Source organism: Vombatus ursinus, unplaced genomic scaffold (assembly GCF_900497805.2).
Source record: "Vombatus ursinus unplaced genomic scaffold, bare-nosed wombat genome assembly UNPS02014167.1, whole genome shotgun sequence".
NCBI lineage: Eukaryota > Metazoa > Chordata > Mammalia > Diprotodontia > Vombatidae > Vombatus > Vombatus ursinus.
This window is the reverse complement of record NW_020953945.1, coordinates 1973487-1993262: the sequence shown is the minus strand read 5'-3', so window position 1 is coordinate 1993262 and position 19776 is coordinate 1973487. Positions and strand designations below refer to the sequence as shown.

The window sequence follows — 19776 nt, the reverse complement described above, 5'->3', positions numbered from 1 at the left end:
TACTCCTTCAATCAGCGTGTTTGTGACTGTGACTGAGAAAGCTTAGGAGAATCTTTTAAACTCTTAACAGAAAACTGACTTCTTGATGTTGTTTCTGTGGGGATGAGATAGAAGCTGTCCCCTACTTGGGGAGAAAAATCTAACCTTTTCTCTAAAAAGCTGGCAGTCTGACTGAACACAGATGATTTCGATTCAGAAAGGACTCCCAAATTAGTAACAAGCCATTTCCTGTCTGTAAAAATACAATTTCTTGTGGCTTTATGTACCGTTGATCATATCTTGTGCCATATGGTTCCTTTCTCAACGAAAGTGTTGAAGAGGTACAGTGTGAGGCTTCTGTGTATTCTGCCTCTCATCTCTTAATTCTGACCTTTTTTATGATTAAAAATGTTTTACTCATTTCTAAAAATCGTTGTCCCTTCCCAACAATTCCCCTTCCCACCCCAGGCCAAACAGCCTCCTCCCCTGTAACAATTAAGTCCAGTCAAACAAAACAAGTCATCGGGATAACTGTCTGAGAGCAGATGCCTCATTATGCTGCCATAGTCGACCACTTTTCAGCCCAGCGGCAGAATGACGCTCATCATTATCTGATAAATTTCACTTGGTCACTGACTACACTGGTCAGAATTATGAAGTCTTCCAGCCTCAATTTTCATTAGCACAGTCCTTGAATAAAGTGTTATCTTTGTTTAACTCTGCATCAACTCGTATGAGCCTTCTCCAATTTTTTTTTAAAATTCTTCACATCCATCATTTCTGACAGGGTAACCATATCCTCTTCCATTTACATGCCACAATTTATTCCTCTATTCTACCATAAATGGGTACTCAATTCCTTTCCAGTTTTTTTGCTATTAAAACGATGATACAAATATATTGGAGAGGTGGGGACTCACCTCTATCTTTCCATTTATTTTTGCTATCTTCACCCATTTCCACCTTCGTATTGAAGTTAGACTACATTAAAGCATGTATTAATTTAATTTGTAGGGTCTTAAATTTGATAGAATCTCTTTACTTCCCCAAACCTCACTTGGCTTCATGGTTGTCTTTTTATTTTTAAGGAATTATTTCCATCAGCAAAGTTTTATACCACTTTGACCATTTGGCCAATTCTGTTTCTGAAGGTGGTGTTGTCTTCAGTATTTTTTGTATCTCTTTTACCAAACTGTTAATTCTCATTTCATAATTTTCTTGCATTGATCTCATTTCTTCTCCCAATTTTTCCTCTACCACTGACCTAATTTCATTTTTTTTTTTTTTTGCTCTTTCTTTAGCTTTTCCAGGAATTTTCTCTGGGCTAGTGTCCAATCTGCATTTTTCTTTGAGGCTTTGCTTGTAGCTGTTTTCCACGGCATTATCTTCTGAGTTTGCAGTTTTATCTTCTCTGTCACCATGATGGCTTTTTATGGTCAGGTTCTTTTGTTGTTATTTTTTGTTCATTTTTCCAGCCTATTGCTTGATTTGAAGCTAAATTTAAGATTTGGCTCTGCTGGGGGGAGTGGGGGGTGGAGGCACAGCACACTGTCCCAAGCTTTAGGCCTTTTCATGCTGCTGTTTTCACAGCTAGTTCTTTGGGGTGGGAGTGAGGGGTCTGTTAAGTTTTTGGTGTTTTCAAGGTGGTATGATCTGGGAAGAAAGGTGGTCATTGCTCTCCTGGTCTGCACCCTGGTACTTACCCAGGTAATATCAGAGGTCACAGCTAGGCTAAAGACTGTCATTCTTAGAACCCTCTTTCCTCTTCCCCACCACCTTGCTCCTGCACAAGCGTAAAGGACCCAGTGTGGACCAGAGAGAGAGACCGTATTTTTCTCTGTTTCACTTCGTTATCAATGAGCAACCTGTCAAGGGAGAACAAGCTTCTCCACAGACTACTTCTTAGAAAGCAGACGGCCTTGCTGGGATCCTACACGAAGGGGAACACAGCTGGCAGGGAATCGGCTGCACGGGGGCTTCTCTCCGACATTCTGCTGAATGGCATTCCTTAATTTCTCCTGGGGGTTCATGAAGAGGAGGGGACCTACCTGCCCTTTCTTGTTCACACCAATAATCCCAGAGGTGGGTTCATGAGGAGTAGTGACAAAGATCGTATCAGCGCTGATGCGGTTCATGTATATGCACACTCCAGACTCCAAGTCATACAAGTGAATGTAACCATGCTTTGTAATCAAGTAAATAACTCCATGCTTGATTCCTATCTGTAAGGAAAGGAAAAAATCGTAAGACCCTCACAGCTGTGTCTATGCCAGAAGCAGTTTCCCACTGAAACATTGCTTAATTCACCTCCAATGGGAGGCGGCCTCACTGTCCCTGAGGCACCCCCTACTCCTGAAAATAAGAGGTTTCTTTTTCACAACCTGGACCTTCAGTCCCTGCCTGCTAAGAGTCTCCATTTAAAAACGATCCAGGGATCACAGGCCGCCGTGAAAGAAGCATCACGACAGGGTGCAGGGCAGACAGCTCGGGTGGGGGTGTCCGTGTTCATTCTAAGTTGAAATCTAGCCTGTGAATAAGGCAATAGCAGCCCACACTTACGTAGCACCTCCTGTGTGCCAGGCCCTGTGCAAATACTTCTCAATAATTCTCTCATTTGATTTCACAACAAGGCAGCTGCTGGTATTATCCTCATTTTAAAGATGAGGAAACAGAGGCAAACAGAAGGTAAGTGACTTGCCCAGGGTCACACAGCTAGTGTATGTTTCTGAGGCTAGATCTGAACTCGGGTCTTCTTGACTCCAAGCTCAGGGCCACAGCCATTCCATGTGCCACCGAGATGCCCCAAAGTGGCGAGGAGCAGAGAGAGAAGAAATGTGAACTACCCATCCTCCTTGCCTGCCACATCAGATGGAGCTGACGGGCCTTTCACTTTGTCTCTGTCCTCACCTCTGCCGAGACACTATAGCTGAACGGTTCTGCAGGAGAACTATGTCTGAATAGGAGCTCCCTCCGCCATGACCTCTGTCACAGAAAGAACACTGGAAACCACGGAACCTGAATCTCGGCTCCCACACTTTTGAGACCTGTGACCCTGGAACACGTCCCTTGACCCCTGAGCCTCAGTTTCCTCATATGCAAAACGAGTGTAACACTCAACCCCATGTTCTTCACTGGGTCATTAGGAAAGGACTGCCAACAGGAAGCAAAGGCCCATCTCGATGTCACCATCTCACTGCCACTGTGGGTTATTCATCAGTTTTAACACTGACCCAGCAGGTGTGCAGCTGTGGACAGGGATCTTCCAACAGACATAAAATTTCAAGACTTCAACAGTTTTACAAAACAGAATTTGAAAGTCATCTGAAAGTATTAGTCCATAATCAAAAAACATTATTAAACTATCTGAAAAAGACAAGGGGGAAAAATGTTAGAACACAGACAACAGCGTGTTTTTGGCCTCCCCCTGCACCAGCCTCCTACGTCTGACTCGGGGTGTTCGTGTTGGTGAGAAATGACCAGCAGAGTAACCTTCCCCTTGGCTCTGTAGCTTTCCTTCTTAGAAGCCAATCAGGCCAATTATCAAGAAACAGAGGCAGTCTAACCAAGGATTAAACCACCCCACCCCACCCCACCCCACCCCCACACACATATAAAATTCTTTGTTTCAGCTAGTTCACAGGACCACACGGTCTGTGGCATCTGAGATCCAGAAGACGAGGAAGCAGGCCTGGGATACAGAAGTGATTGCCTCAAGGCTACACTAGCAGAGAGAGGAGCAGGGAGGATCTGAACCCAGGTCCTCAGCCTCCAAATCCAGGGCCTTCTCTGTCTGATTATTGGCAGGAACTGAGAGAAAATTAAACCATCTTACCTGCATGGCCACAGGGAAATCTGTCTGTGCCTCTGGAGGAAAAAACACGTCCACCGCTTTCTTCACAAAGGGTTGGTTCCCTGCTGCAGGCTGGCCCACTTCAATTATGTGCAGCTGGGGGAAGAGATTTCAGGTCATGATGCCCCGAGGCAGGCTGGCTGGGAAAGCCCGTGGGCTCTCGAGGCCAGGGGCAGTCTCCAGGGAACCAGCTTAGCTTCAAGCTGCCAAGACTGGACTAGCCTCCCACACGCTACACTGACCCAGGGAGCCGGGAGCACCGAGTGGGAGGCCGGGGGAGCAGCATCCAAGCAGGTGAGGCCACAAGAGGGCCTCTCGGGAAGTAAGAGGCAAGGCACAGAGCACATCAGGTAAGAGACGCTAAGGAGAGCGCAAGATGCACAGGTGGGACGGGGAAGAGAAACCCAGAAAGGAGAGCAGGGGGCGGAGATCCAAGAAAGCCCCATGTCGCAGAAGACGAAAGGGGAGGGAGGAAGTTATAACTGGAGGGCAGAAACCCTAGCCAGCTCCCATCCTTCTCTGGGAGTTTTCAAAGGCTGGGGATTCACTCAGCAGGCATTTGTAATCTCCAAGAGTACAAAACAATGTGCTATAGGATCAGACGAAGAGTACTCATAGTTTGGAGCAGAAACAAGGGAAAATCGGACAACTGAGGATTTGATCTAGGGCAGGACAGTAAATCCACAATCAGCAGGCAGAGACAAGCAGGCGGGAGGGTACCTGAAGGCTTTTTCCAGGGAACACTGTGCGGGCTACTGTCAGCTCTGCTGGGGCACAGTGCATGTGGTGGTGGGGGTGGGGTAGGAGACGATAAGCAAAGTCAGGCTGTCTTACGTGCTCAAGTCCTAAAAGAGGTAGAGCTTTACAGCAGACCACAGGGAACCACCCAGAGCTCTTGAGCAAAAGCAGGCCACCATCAGACGACCGGCAGCAGTCTGGGCAGAGGGCACGTCGGCAGCCAGGGAAACCCCAGAGAAGGCTGCCCAAGAACTCAGACGAGAGAGAAAGAGAGGCTGCGTGAGGGCGCTCCGGGAAGGGCAGGATCTCAGCTCTGTGATGTGGGCGAAGCCCTCGAGAGCCGAGGAGTACTGGAGAGCAAGAGCATTCTGACAAATTCCGGGGCACGTTCCCTTTGCTGCCAGCCCCCAACCAAACAAAATGGGGGGTGGGGACGAAAGGAGACTCGAAAGAGCTGAGTTTGCCAAGGTCAGGAGGCTACAACAAAGGGCTCCAAGACGCTGTTCCTAGTTCTCAGCTGTCCTGCGTTAGCCACACAAGTCACACGGGAGATCTAGGCTTCCATCACTGCCACATCTTAGGTTCACGTTCACCAAAGTCACGTATGCCAAAGAAAAGTGGTGCTGCTTCAACATTCGAAAGCTCTCTCTTTTACTTTGTAAAATCAAGTGTTATTTTTATCTTAAAGTTAAGCACCAAAAAAGAGCGCTTCTATATAAACAGGACACAAAAGAGGACTCTATGGAAAACTGAAATATCCATTTCACACCACGCTTTTTTAAAAAGGAGGTAATAATTCTGCACTTTCAAGTGTCCCGCTTGTCTGTTCTTCCTTCCGCTTCCTTCTGTGCATCTAAAAAAATGCTTCAACGCCTTTTTTTTTTTAAGTAGGGGGGAATCTATAGTGTGCTAATTTTTCCTCTTCCCCAATCCTACTGAACTTGAAAAAAAAAGAAATAAAAGATCCCTGAAACAAATAAGGCGAGTCAAGCAAACAAACCCACACAGGGGCCGTGTCTAAAAACACAGGTATCCTTCTGCACCCTGAGTCCGCTACCGTGGGTCAGGAGAGAGATAACACGCTTGATCCTCAAAGGCCCTCTGGTGACATGACGGGGCACGGAATCCAGTGGAATTCTACAGTCTCTTAAAGCTGATTTTCTCCACAAGGTTGTTTTCGAACAAATTGTCCTCTTGGTTCTAGGGCATACTTCCCAGGATTCTTTGCATGCATATCTTTCATTATTCCTTACAATGTAACATTATTATGAATGACATTCACTTCCAACAATTTGTTCAGCCATCCCCGTTTTTCTGAAACCTATTTCTTGCTCGGAGTCTCTCGGGATTTTGAAAACAACAAATCTATGTTTTATTTTGTTGGGACCTGCAATTCCATTAATGTGATGATCCTCCACCAATCTGGTCTCTAACTGTTGAGCTTAAAGAGGTTAAATGACTTGCCCACGGCCACACAGCTAGGAAGTCTAGAAGGCAAGACCTGACTCCCACAATGTCATGTCTATACAGCATATAAAAATCTAAGAGCATAGTAAGCGGAGGCCCCGACTCCACTACACCGGGCCTAAAAGCATAGCCCTGGCTAGTCTCCTCTTTACTAAAGTTCCTATTTGAGCCTGGAGCCACGTGCCTGTGCCTCAATTCCACCTAAAAAGCCTGCTCCGTTGGTACCATATTGCTTCTGTGCCAGAGACATGTCAGTATGTCCTGGGGCCTCCCATCACAGCCAGCAAATTAGATTTATCTCCAGAAAAGCCGGTGGATACCCCAAGAAGGCACAGAGTTTTATGTGTGTACACACAGACATATACATACATATATCTACATTTATATTACGACAAAACAGTCATAGCTAGACTCTGTTTGCTATACATCAATCAATCGTGAAACGACTGAGTAAACTGTGGGACAGGAAAGTCATGGATTAGGACTGCACTGAAAGAAACAAACGGGAGGAATTCAGAGACACTCGGGCAAACCTGGACAAACCGAACCAAGAGAGCAAGAGGCACCAGGAACACAAAACCAAGAGAACGCAGCCCCAGGGCTCTGACCAGGGTACAGAGGGGACTCCAAGAGGAGGGGGATGGGAATGAAAGGCCCTTGGTGTGGGGGAGGTGCTCTACCACGAGATCCTCAGATCCACGGTGCAGAGGCTGATCTCGCGGTGACAAGGGGAGGCTCTGCCAGACAAGGGCCATCAGGAAAGGACCGCAAGTTTTGAAAATCACTGAAGCATTTTAGAAGACTGGGCCCGTCCCATGAGGATAAAGCAGTGTTCACCAAAGCTAAAGCAGATATACAGCCGCTTACTGAGCGGTCAAGGAGGAGTCTGTGCACGGGTCTGGTGCTGGAGGATTCGATCCGGGAAGCTTTGAAGTTATGTAGGGTCGTAAAGAAGAGGTGAATCACGAGGGAAACGGAAAACATGGGAGGGGCCGTAGGCAAACAGGCACACTCGTACCCCGCTGGCTCAACGGTGAACTGGTTCAGTCATTCTGGAAACCAGTGCCCAGAAAGTCACCGAACTGCGCACGGCCTCTGGGTCACCCATGCTACTACTAGGCCTGTACCCCAAAGAGGCACCCAAGAAAGAGCGCCCCGATCTATCCGTACAAGAGACTCGGAGCAGATGGGTTTCCCCACGGCTCAAACAGGAAACTAAAGAGATGTTCTCTTGGAGAATGGCTCAACAAGCTATAGCAGACGAATCCACTGGAATATTCCTGTGTCATAAGACACGGTGACGTGTACGACTGCAGAGGAAACCAGGAAGACCTTTCTGAACTGATCCACAGCAAAGTGAGCAGAACCAGAACGTGTCATACAATGACAACATCGCAGAGGAATAAGAGACTTTAGAACGCTGATTAATGATGTGATAAACCACCAGGCCCAAAGAATGAAGATGAAACACAGGACTCGCCCTCTGACAGAGAGGAGGTGAACGTAAGATGTGGACAGAGACAGCGATGTTCAGATGGCGGGGGTGGAACGTGGAAGTTTATTTTGCTGGACTATGTAGATACATACTAAGCAATCTGATTTCTGAAGGGGAAGATGGGGCAGAGTAGTGAGAGGGATAGATTAATTTTTAAAAAATGGCTAAAAAAAGAAAATCGAGCTTAAAAAAGTCTGACAAAAAGCAAGTATCCAAAATTAGAAATAAGTTTACCTAAATCCCTTAATCAATGAAGGAGAATAAATGAATCAACCAAAAATGTTTTTGTTCAATATTCCCCTATCCCCACCCCCCCCCATTATGCCTGAAAGGGGAGGATTTCTGAGAAGGCCTGCACAGACACTGCTAGCTCATTTGGAAATCAAATCTCTATTGAATCACAGCTCAGAATTTGGGAGAAAACTGCTCGGGGAGCTGTGAATGCCGGCTTCACTGATAGCAAGGGAAATTCACTTTCTTTCTTCAACTGCCAGGCTCTGGCTTCTCATTATTATTCTTATTTTTATAAATTGCTGCTTATTGCAAGAACTGAGGCCCTAATCCCACAGAAAGAGAAGACGAAAGGCAAGAAAGAGAAAGGTTCTTACCTTGCCACCTGCAGAGCTCCGCACAGCAAAACAAAAAAGAGTGGAAGCCTTGGAGTTCCCTTCTATTTTGAACTCGGCGAAAGCCGCAGCATGACCTTCTATAGGCTGTGACACCTTCCTGTCCACCGAGTAAAGCTGCATGGCTCCAACCACACGGTTTTGCTAAAAGATTGTGCAGAGAGTGAAAAGAGCTTCGTTAACTTTCACACAGCACGAAAGCAGAGAGCCCGAAGAGAACGATGAGCGATTATTATTCTATCTTTAAAAAGAAAAGAGGCATTTTTAAAAAGGGGAAGGGGCCCTATCTTTTTAAAATTTTTTTATCAATAGCTTTAATTATCAGCATTTCTTTTTTTAAAAAAATTAATTTATTTATTTTTAGTTTTCAACATTCACTTCCATAAGATTATGGGTTTTAAATTTTCTTCCTCTCCCTCTTCCCCCCCGCCAAGATGGCGTGCAATCTGATAAAGGCTCCACTTGTACACTCATGTTAAGCAGATTTTCCCATTAGTCACGATGTAAAGAACAATTAGAACTAATGGGAGGAACCACAGGAATGAAGCAATAAAACAAAACAACAAAGGAAAAGAAGAGCAAATAGTCAGCTTCCATCTGCACCCAGACTCCGAGGTTCTTTTTCTGGATGTGGATAGCATTTTCCATCGTGAGTTTTGTTTGTTTTTTTAATTTATCAACAATCACTTCCATAAGCTTTTGAGCTTTAAATTTTTCTCCCCCTCCCTCCCCAAGACAGCGTGCAATCTGATATAGGCTATACATATACATTCCTATTAAACATATTTTCATATTAGTCATGTTGTAAGGAAGAATTAGAACCAAGGGGAGGAACCACAAGAAAGAGGAAACACAACAGAAGAAAAAAACAGCAAATAGTCTGCTTCGATCTGCATTCAAACTCCACAGTTCTTTCTCTGGTTGTGGACAGCATTTTCCATCATGAGGCCTTTGGAGATGTCTTAGATCCTTGGGCTAAGTCTATCAAAGTCAGTCATCGCACAATGTACAATGCACTGTGTACAGCGTTCTCCTGGTTCTGCTCACTTTACTCAGCATCAGACCATACAAGTCCTTCCAGATTTTTCTGAAGTCAGCCTGCTCATCATGTCTTATAGCACAATAGTATTCCATCACATTCATATATCACAACGTGTTCAGCCATTCCCCAACAGATGGGCATTCCCTCAGTTTCCAATTCTTTGCCACCACAATAAGAGCTGCTGTGAATATTTTTGTACATGTAGGTCCTTTTCCCGTTTTTATGATCCCTTTGGGATACAGCCCTACGAGTGGTATTGCTGGATTAAAGAGGATGCATAATTTTATAGCCCTTTGGGTAGAGTTCCAAATTGCTCTCCAGAATGGTTGGATCAGTTCTCAACTCCACTGACAGTGCATTAGTATCATCTTCATTTCTGAATGTAACCCATCCCCCTACCCAACAAGCCATCCCTTTACACAGAGGAAAAAAATTCAGCAAAACCAGCCCATTTCATACCAATGGAACCTGATGCATACGCAATAAAACCCAATTTTTTAAAGCTAGCTCTCGCTATATGCATACGCAATGTGCAGGAGAAATTGCAAATGCAATAAAATGATTTTCGTAAAAAAGCTAGATGTTGCTTTTTTCCAGGGGATGGCAGCCATACATGAGAAGGCAGCAGGTGATGTGACGTCAGCCTGGAGGAAGGGCTCCGGGAGCTCACCTGGGGAAGCTCCCCAAGGCCTCTGACCGTCATATTCAACAACCACCCCAATAAAGGTAGAGATGGCACACTTATCAAACCTGCAGATTACATAAAGTAGAAGGAACAGCCAACAGACTGGAAAACGCCCAGAATACTACAGGATGGGCTAGTTGTGAAGACTGAAGTGATTCTCAAATGAGACTGAACAGAGAACAATGTAAAGTCCCGCTGCTGGGTTACAAAAAATCCACCTCCTAAGCTAAGGAGAGGAGAGTCATAGCTAGAGGAAAATTCATACCAAATACAGATCGGGGCAGAGGTTTTGGGATGGGGGGGTGGTGTCAGTGAGCCACACACTGAAGGTGGGGCAGCCAAAAAGGCCGGGTGAGCCTAGACTGCTTGCGTGCCCCCGGCTCTGGGAGAGACGTGCCACTGGGCTCTGCTCAGGTCTGCAGGGAAAGTTACCGTATCCAGCTCTGGGGATCACATTTTAACACGGACCGAGACAAATTCTAGTGTGTCCAAAGAAGGGCAACCAAGATGGTGAAGGGAATGGACCAGGGGAAAGAAGCAGGGGTGCTTAGCCTGCAGAAATGACCTGGAGGGGACAGCTCCAACCGGGAGCACGCTTTTCTTTCTGTCCGGTCTAAAGTGCCACACCGTCATTCCCAGTCCGCGCTCTGAGGCCAAGCAGAACAATCAGAGCCCTTCGCCCACGAGGGTCACACGGATGTGAGCCAGGCTGCCTGCAGAGACGGTGGGGCGACGGCTGGAGGACCACGTGAGGGGCCACAGAGGATCAGGGTCCTCAGAGGTGCCTTCTGGGACTCTGACAAACACGTTCTCCCAAAAGCTGGAGTGTGAGAAGCAGCAGAGGCACCCTCAACTCCTGGGCCTTCCCTCTGGAGATCATTCCCCACTTATCCTGCACATAGCCTGGCTGTATGGACACAGCTGGGTTTGCTTGTTGTCTCTCCCACGCGAGCGCCTCGGGCAGGGACAGAACCCTCTCTTTGTACTCCCAGTGCTTAGCACAGTGCCTGGCATACAGTAGGCACTTAATAAGTGCATCCTGACTGACCTATGTGCTCTCTGTCTCACATGAAAGGTCTGGTTCATTCAGTTTTAAGCTTCACGCAGTACTCAATGGAACCCCCCCAAAATGAACGCTGTCAAAAGACACAGGAAGGAGAACTGAACTGCTAACACCCTGGCCGGTCATGATGGGTCATGGAGAGCTACCACCCACTGCCTTTTATTTTACGGGGGTGAAACCCAAGGCCCGCAAAAGTAAAGCCATTTTCCCAAAGTCCCAGAGTGCTGCGGGGTTGGGGGAGGCTGGCCAGGGCTGTCAGGACAGCCCTCAACTCCACTCCATTCCCTTTTGGGAACAAAGTCCTCCCACACGGCACACATCTTACATGTTGACCCAAACTTGTGTCTGCAAAGAAGCTTCCACCATTTCTTTGCATGGAGACACAGCAAAAACCAGTCAATATCAGGGCACGGCAGCCCGAATGGACCAGCTCTACAGAGCTGGGGTGTTATTCAGGCCTCAGGCCAGCACCTCACCTGGACATGCCCACACTGGGGGGAGAGTCCCAGCATCCCTGCTCACCTGGGCGGAGATGCCGATCAGCAGAAGCCACTTCTGGTGGTCATCGGTCCTGTAGTTGATGATCTGACAACCAGCCAGACTCGCGTGTCGGTCAAACATCTTCAGGGGCTGCGAGTCGCCCTCCATGCCCCAATGGTAGACAGCCACGTCGGTCACCAAGGCAACAGTGTTGACAGAGATCCATTTCCAGAAGGTCACCTCCTCTGCCATTGTGTGGGCTTTCATTTTACTCTTCATCTCAATGTTGAAAATTTGAAGGGTCTTTCCCGCTAGGAGGGAGGAAAGGAGGGAGGGGGGAGGGGAGGGACAGAGGGAAAGAAGAAAGAGAGAGATTAGCAACCTGAAACAGGCACATTTTTACATCCTCATAGCTATTTCTATAGCCACTTGATTAACCATTTCCATGTGTTTTGAAAACCAGTTTAAATTATGGTCTGCTGAAGGCAAAACTGGAATGAAAGCAGTGACGTGCTTGAGCTCTCCCCCAAATACCTGTAAAAAATGGCTCTAAACAAATTCTAAAACATCAGAACCCACAAAAAGACAGAGTGAAACAAATTTGCAGCCCAAGACAACCTGGATGGCTGATCAGAAAGGTATATTGTGCCAGGTGGGGAGAGGAGCGCAGTTTGGCATGGGCGCGCAGGCCACAGTGACCCTGGAGCAGGCCTCAGAGGGCTGAATCGTGGGCAGCTGCGGCGGTTTCCAGACTTCTCAACCCACGAACGCGAAAGACAACTTAGAAGGTCAGTGGGAAAAGTCTGTGAATGCGGTGAGAGAAGGAGTTAGGTCTCAGCTGCAAGTCCCAAGCGCGGCCTCTGGGGCAGCGGCTGTCTCCTGAGCTTCCGGCCCACAGACTGAGGGGGAATTGAGTGGCTGATCAGAGAAGGATTGCAGGGATCTCTTTGCCAGTGCTGAGGCAGGAATCTCTTGCTCTGCCTGTGCTTGCATCTGGATCACAGTTCTGAGGAGGGGTTCTGGGGTGAGAAGGAATGCTGGCGTGGTGTAGCTTGTTGTGGCAGTGGAGAGGAAACACCTCGCCCCTTATCACACCATGTTGGAAGACCTGAAAATTTACAGGTCCTTAAAAGTATCTCTGAAAACAGCTGTACGAACCCCCGAAGCTTGGGACAGTATATTCTCCACACTGGAAGCAGACTCTTACCTTAACAAAGAGTTTAAAACTCAAGTAATTGACCAGGATCATGTAAGCAGTGCAAAAAGAGTCAAACTATATTATCTTACTTTGGTGACAAAGAAGATCAAAACATACAATCAGATGAAGGCAAAACGGTCACAATGATCTGCTGTTGTCCAAATATTAAGGATGGAAAAGGATACCAGTAAAGTCAATTTTGTTTAAATGACTACAGTTGAAATGTCAGTCTTGGATTAGTTTTCTAAAAGATTTTTCTGGATATGAAAAAGGGAAGAGGATTGCAAATCTCCAATTTTATAAATACTAACATCACACATGAAATGTATTAACTACAGTTAATCGTATTACTAAGCCCTAGGGAAAAGTATTTTGTGCCCCTGGAGACAAGCCAGAACAGAACTTTCCTGGAGTCTAACCATGGGCCGCAGGAAGCCTGGCCTAGGTAAGCTCTCCTACACAGCCCCTTCCCTCCGCTGACACCACCGCCACCCCCATGTAGACCTGCCTCACCTCAAACCTGTCTGGAGCTACTGCCACAGCTGTGGTGGCTCTGCCTGCCTCAAGTCTCTCTCAAGCCAGCTGGGCCACTGACCAGTGACTCCTAAAGCCCAGGTCCATCCATGTCAAACCCCATCCCCATTTCAATAAGCTCCAGGGGCTCTGCTGCCTCCAGAATCACATACGAAATCCTCCATTGGCACTCAGAGCCCTCCATGAGCCTGCTCCCTTCCATCTTCCTGGTCTTCCACCTTCCTCCCCTCTTCTCTGTACTCGATGCCTTCTGCTGTTACCCACACCCACTCTATCTCCAGGCCGTTTCACCGACTGTCTCCAATGGCCGATATTCTCTCCCTCCTCACCTCTCCTCTCCTGGCTTCCTCCAAATCTCAACTAAAACTCCACCTTCTGCCAGAAACCTCTCCTGATCCTGCTTACATGTTGTCCCCCTCCTTAGACTGGGAGCTCCCTGAAGGGAGGGATCATTTTTTGCCTTTCCTTTTATCTGCAGCATTTAGCACAGTGCCTGGCACACAGTAGGGACTTAAAAAATATTTGATCACTTGACTGGTCCATTAAATACCTTAAGTTTACAGAGCCATAACATGTTATGACAAGAAAAATGCCAAATTATTATTACAGGGAAAAGTTAAGTCAGCTCAAACTGATATAAGTTTTCTTAAGTCACTTCTAAGTGGCAAAATTGCATTATTAGGACTTAATTTTAATGTCAAAGGTTATTTTTATAGTTTCATGCTTCTGACAGGAAGAAGTAAGCAAGCAGCCAAGACAAATTAAAAAGCCATTCACATTTTTCCTCTGGTTAAATGAACTCCAGCCAATCATTAGCCTGTTCCCAAATCAACATTCTGTGCATTTTATTAATTTCACGCATCTTTTAAGAGCAAGTGTTGCTTTCTTCCCTCACCTCATCGCGCCCTGAGCTCAGAGGCACTGAAGGATGGCCCAGGCCAGCTGGCCCTTCATTTCCCACCCAGCTGCATCCTGTGGATTTCGTCATCATGCCCCACATCCCTGGCAGGGACTGCCTTCCTTTTTCATATTTGTATCCCCAGTGCTTGGTACATAGTAGGCACTTCATGTTTACTGACTGAATGGCGATCACTAAGGAACGAGAAACTAAATGCTTCCATATATGAGATGCTCAATGAGGTAGCTAAGCAGGAAAATGGGCTCAAATTGTTTTTATCATTACAATATGACGCTGAGAACATCCTTGGATCAGAATGACTAAATCTGTTGGATATCTGTCCATCTGTAAGTTAAGCTAACCAAAAACAAATATTAAATATAAAATGTTACCTCATATCTTATAAAAAACATCTTTCCTCCTGTTTTTATTAAAACAGTTTTAACTAAAGTATATCAACCTAAGCTTGTAAGGCTCCTCCCATTCTATTACCATTATGCCTTCTTCAGTTTGAAGTGATTTGTGTCCAGCTAACAAGGCTCAAGCATCAGCCCTGAGCAATCTCCTCTTCTCATCTTCTATGTAAAGATGGGGTAAGGGAGCAAAGAGGAGAAGTATTAGAAAAAAGGATGGATGAAAAAACATGAAATTAAAAAGGTTTTACACAAACAAATCCAATGCAGTGAAAAAAAATATCTTTGCAGCAAGTTTCTCTGATAAACATCTCATTTCCAAGATATATAAGGAACTCACTCATTTGCATTTGTAATAAGAGCCATTCCCCAATGATCAAAGGCTATGAAAAGGCAGCTCTCAGAGGAGAGAGCAAAAATCCAAGCAAACGGAGTCACGTGAGTCCATGCTTCAAATCACGAAAAAGGAGAAAATGCAAATTAAAGCAGCTGTGAGGGTCTACTTCACACCCAACAGAAAAAATGACAAATGTTGGGCGGCACGCGGCTACCCTGCTGGAGAAGCTATAAACTGGTACAGCCATCTTGGAAATCAATTTGGAACCATAACCAAAAAGGGACTAAACTGCGCATACCCTCTGACCCAGCAGTGTTATTAGGCTCAAACCTCAGCGAGATCAGATAAGAAAAAGGCCTATTTATGCAAAAATATTAATAGCGGCTCTTCTTGTGAGGCTTGCGTACTAGAAATTAAGGCAGTGCCTATCAACTGGGAAATGGCTGAACAAATGACGGTATGTGAGCGTAACGGACTCGTACTGTGCCCTGTGAAATGAAGAAAGCCTAGAAGACTCATATGGACTTTGACACAGAGTGAAGTGAGCAGAAGCAGAACAATGTGTAAAAATGAACAACTCGGAAAGACGATTTCAGAGGCGCACTGGTAGAGTGTCACCCACCTCCCGACAGAGCCATGACATATCAACATGCAGGAGGCGATGCATAGTTTGGGATGTGGCCAACTCGGGGATTCATTCCCAAACAGGAGCTGCTGTACCCAGGCTTTGAAGACTCCCAGCAAGGCAGGAGGCAGAGTCACCCAATTCTGGAGAGCTCGAAGGGTTAAGAAGCGTTTCCTTCTACCACACCTAAATTTCTCTCCTCCCACTTCCACTCACTGCTCCTTAGTAAAACTGGCTTTTACTCAATTTGACCTAATAACCATCATCAAGTTTAGCTTACCTGCTTAACACCCATTCCTTGTTCATGTAAAACTAACTTCCTGTTCCCACTTGTTACTTAGATAAAAAATTAAGGAATGCTATTAAGAACAAGTATTTTCTTTTCCCTACTTGGGCTATTACATTGTTCTCGTCTAACAGATATAAAGAATACGTGGTACTCATTACACTGTTGTTAAGTAGTTAAATTCTAGGACTGGTCGGGCTACTGGCTCGGGTAGAGCGCGTGCAGTGACAACTACGGGCAGCCAAAAGCTTCAACTCTGACAAATCCTGGAAAGGACTACCTAGTGGAACAAGGGACACACTTTACTCTCACAAAGTGGAATTACTTGGAGGGTCTTTGGCCTATGCAAATGAACAAAAAGACGCTGGTACTAGCCAGCTGCGAACAAAGCCAGAGGTCACTTGATGATTCCTCAATTTAAACAGGCAGCCGAGGCAGCAGAGCAGAGGAAGCTGCACACGAGGCCGCCTGACCACCTTCCACTCCAAGCTGCCTTGGGACCAAGCTGACACATGCCAGGCCACCTGGATGCCCATCCCAATTTCAACACCGGCTCACTGTCTGTACAAAAGGGGCAAGCTGAGCTACTTCTATGAGTTCAGGCTTCGCCTCTACGACGGCATGCTTTCACAGGCCCCCTTTAGCTCCACCTCCTCCTCTCCCACAAAGACCGTGGCACCTCTGAAAAGGTGTTAAATTGCCACAACCTCAGTTAAAAGGCACCTGTGCTTCGTAGAGAGCACAGAACTGCCATTTGGATAGAGGGACAACAGAGGGAAAGAAATAAAGAGAGTCAGTGAGGGCAATCCTCAGACTGGTGGCAGCTCTCGACCGACGGCTCTTGGCCTCCTAAGGCTCAAAGCTAGGCCTTAAAGACCCACCCTCTCCTAACTCTTCTGCCACCAAAAGGCTCAACTATCCTGAGGTGGCCCTGGGTAAGGGAGACCCAATGACCAAAATGACTTACAGGTGGGGAAGAAAAGGTTTTACAGTCCTGTGTGGCCCGTTAACCACTTTTTAAGAGCCTAAATTCAGTCTAAATTTTTCCCCACTTGGAAAACAAAAGTTCAGTAAAAGATGAATAAAATGCATTTTTACATTCCCTTAATATATGCCTCCAAATTCCTTCCAACTCGTCCTATTTCCCCACCCTTCTTAATGGACTGAGAACATATTCTGTAGCACAAAATCAAGTAGCTGAGCTGGAAAAAACAGCCATGACTAAAAGGCCACGGCACAACGCTGAATGCGGTGGGGCTTGCCACGTGCAGTCCACAAATATGGTTTGTTACACACTCCGGTAACGGTCTTTCCTGCCGTCTGTCAACTGCAAGCCACCCACTGCCTACAGTTTCTGTAGATGAAGACAAAGGACGCCTCGGCTTCCACTCCTACCATCCCAAGTCTACCCGCAGGAAACGTGCGGAGGTCTCCACCCTCGGACGCTGCGGCCCACAGCTCAGAGCTCATCCGCGATGCCACGACTAATGAGGCGCTAACAACGCCAGCTCCCGGGTCAGTACCAGCTGGTTCTGCTGCTGCTCTTTCGTTTTTAACCACACCTACTCTGTCCTAAAAGTCCCTGCACATAACGACTAGATTTGTAGAAAAGCATTCGAGCCGTCACACGCTTCTTGTCTGCCAGGGTCGGGGGAGGCCCCGCGCAGGTGAGAAGCGCCTCCCCTTGCCTTCTTGGCTTCCAGACGAGTCTACACACCCCACCGGCCTGGATCGGCAGGGTGGCTGGAAGAACGGCGGGCTCTAATGTGGATTCCTGACCCACCTGATACATGAATGAACTGACCCAGAGAGAAACGTACGGCAACTTCCAACAAGTCCCTCTGAGCCAGGCTCGGGATTCGGAAGATCAACCGGGGCACGTCTGATGCACTTGCCCGGCCCAAAGACTATAGCAAAGACCAGGGATCCCAAGAAAATCCTGACGGACACAAGAGTCCACTGAATTTAGGATCCAGTCTTAAAACGTCCACGACTCCAGAGTTTTCCTGTACTAAAAAGTTCTGAATAGTTCTGGAAGTAGCTGATGCTTCTAAATGCCACTTTGTGCTTTAAGATCAACGCAGGGCCCACCATGGAGAAGGGACCCAGTTCACCACTACAATGGCTCCGACACAAGGCACTTCTTGGACACGAAGAATGCCACGGTGATTGTTCCAGACTAGCACAAGGCAAGGCAAGCAGCATTTGTGAATGTGCCAGGCACGAGTAGACGTAGTGAAGAAACAAAAAAGAAGATTAAAAAAAAAGAAACCAGTCCACGCTCTCCAGTCTTAAGGCTCACATGGGAGACGATACACAAACAACTACAAACAAACAAGACGCAGACAGAATCACCTGGAGATCACCTCAGAAAGAGGCACTAGCATCCCAGGGGACCAGAAGGTCAGACTTCAGGGAAGGGAGCATTCCGGGCTGGGGGGACACCAGAGAGAATGCCCGGCACCGGGAGAGGGAGGGTCTGGTGCGTGGGACAGCCGGAAGGACATGTGGAGGAGGGAGGATGGGGCAGGTCACGGAGGGCTCTGATGGCCAAACAGGAGTCTGTATTTGCTCCTGGCGGTAACAGGGGCCACTGGAGTTCACTGCATGGGGAGGAATGTGGCCAAAGTGCACCTTTCCAAGATGAAACAACAAAATGACTGACATACAAGCCAAGGCACCAACACTGGTCTTTCGTAAAAGCTCTGTGACATTATTAAACGTACCATGAGTAAGTTCTGCTAGACACGTCTACGTCGTCACAGTCAAGGACCAAAGACCTAAGTGGGAAAATGATGAACCGAGGAGACCAACTCAATAAAAACCCACTGGCTGACGTCCGCCATGATGAGGACCAGCCACTCTGCAGAAGGCTCACAAGAAACGCTCAGGATAAAGTCAACTCGCCATCTGTTTAAGACTAGAAAGCAAGAAGGGAAGCGAGCACAGATTTATTTTGGATCAAACTTGGTGTTTGAACAGAACGTCTTTCCTCCCAGACACTTAAACATCCACCAAAGGGGAAAACCGTCAGAAGCACACAGTCAACACAGCAGTCTGGGAGTCAACACTCCCAAGCGTCAGATGTAGGGTTTTCCCTGCTCCAAACGTGACAAGGATCCCAGGATGAGCCATCAGTGAGGATGTGGCAGGTTTTCCCATTCTGCTAGTGTACTAAACGTAACTATCTCAGCCCCTCTCTGATGTGATTGCCTTCAGGCTTTAGGTCACTGCTCCAAGGTGGTGGAATTCCCACATGCAATAACATCAGCTCTTACTTAGGCATTGAGAAAAGTTCTTCCAGGATACACAAGGCTTCTAGGATCCCTCACTGGCACTTTGGGTGTTAGTGCAAGGGCACAACAGCTGAGTTTGACACCAACAGCCTGCTGACCACCCGAGCCGTCCCAGAGGCTTGCCAGAAGGCAGGCAGAACCGCAGGGCCTTTCCACCCCTTCCAGGCACCAACCGGTCCCAAGGCAAGCTAACCCCCCTTCCACTATACCCGGTGCTAGACCAACCACGTGATCCATGTCAGGGACCACGGTTCTGCTAGACAGCTTTCCCTGTGTAGGCGCTCAGTAATGCTTGCCTGCATGCTAGGAAGCCTCCAAACACTGCCACCCACATACCTTTCAGGGCGATCACTCTTGAGGCTGGATTCATAATGGCACTGTCCGCAGAGATGGGCCGTCGGATGGGAGCGGCTGGATCGCTCGTGTCGATGATGACCACCTGAGCTTGCTCTCCCACCTTCTCTCGGATGCAGATGAACTTGTCAGACTCCATCGTCAGCGTGCTGAAGCCAACGTTGGCCGGATTGATGCCCAGGTTCTGAAGCTAGATGTCAGAATACGTGGTTAAACTAAACAGAACTTCTGAGGGGAAGGGAGGGGAAGGGAGCTGAGTGACCACGGCGTCTGCGCCTTTATTCTGCAGAAAGAAACAGCCAATTTCCCCCACTCTCCACACGGTCATGATCGTGAGAGTGACCCAGGGGCCAGGATCCGCCCCTAGGTCTTCAGATTCCAAACCCAAAGCCTTCTGTGCCACGCCGCCC

General features: G+C 47.2%; 1 protein-coding gene across 2 annotated transcripts in view; it reads right to left on the bottom strand.

Annotated features, from left to right (window-relative positions):
- CLTCL1 (clathrin heavy chain like 1) overlaps positions 1-19776 on the bottom strand; it is an 88781-nt gene that overhangs the window by 53167 nt on the left and 15838 nt on the right. For both annotated transcript variants that reach the window (XM_027859394.1, XM_027859395.1), the window contains exons 2-6: positions 19349-19556; positions 11468-11736; positions 8138-8299; positions 3812-3925; positions 2028-2201 (exon numbers count right to left, since the gene is read on the bottom strand). In XM_027859394.1, coding sequence (XP_027715195.1) covers positions 2028-2201; positions 3812-3925; positions 8138-8299; positions 11468-11736; positions 19349-19556 — 927 coding nt within the window. The remainder of the gene's footprint in view (positions 1-2027; positions 2202-3811; positions 3926-8137; positions 8300-11467; positions 11737-19348; positions 19557-19776) is intronic.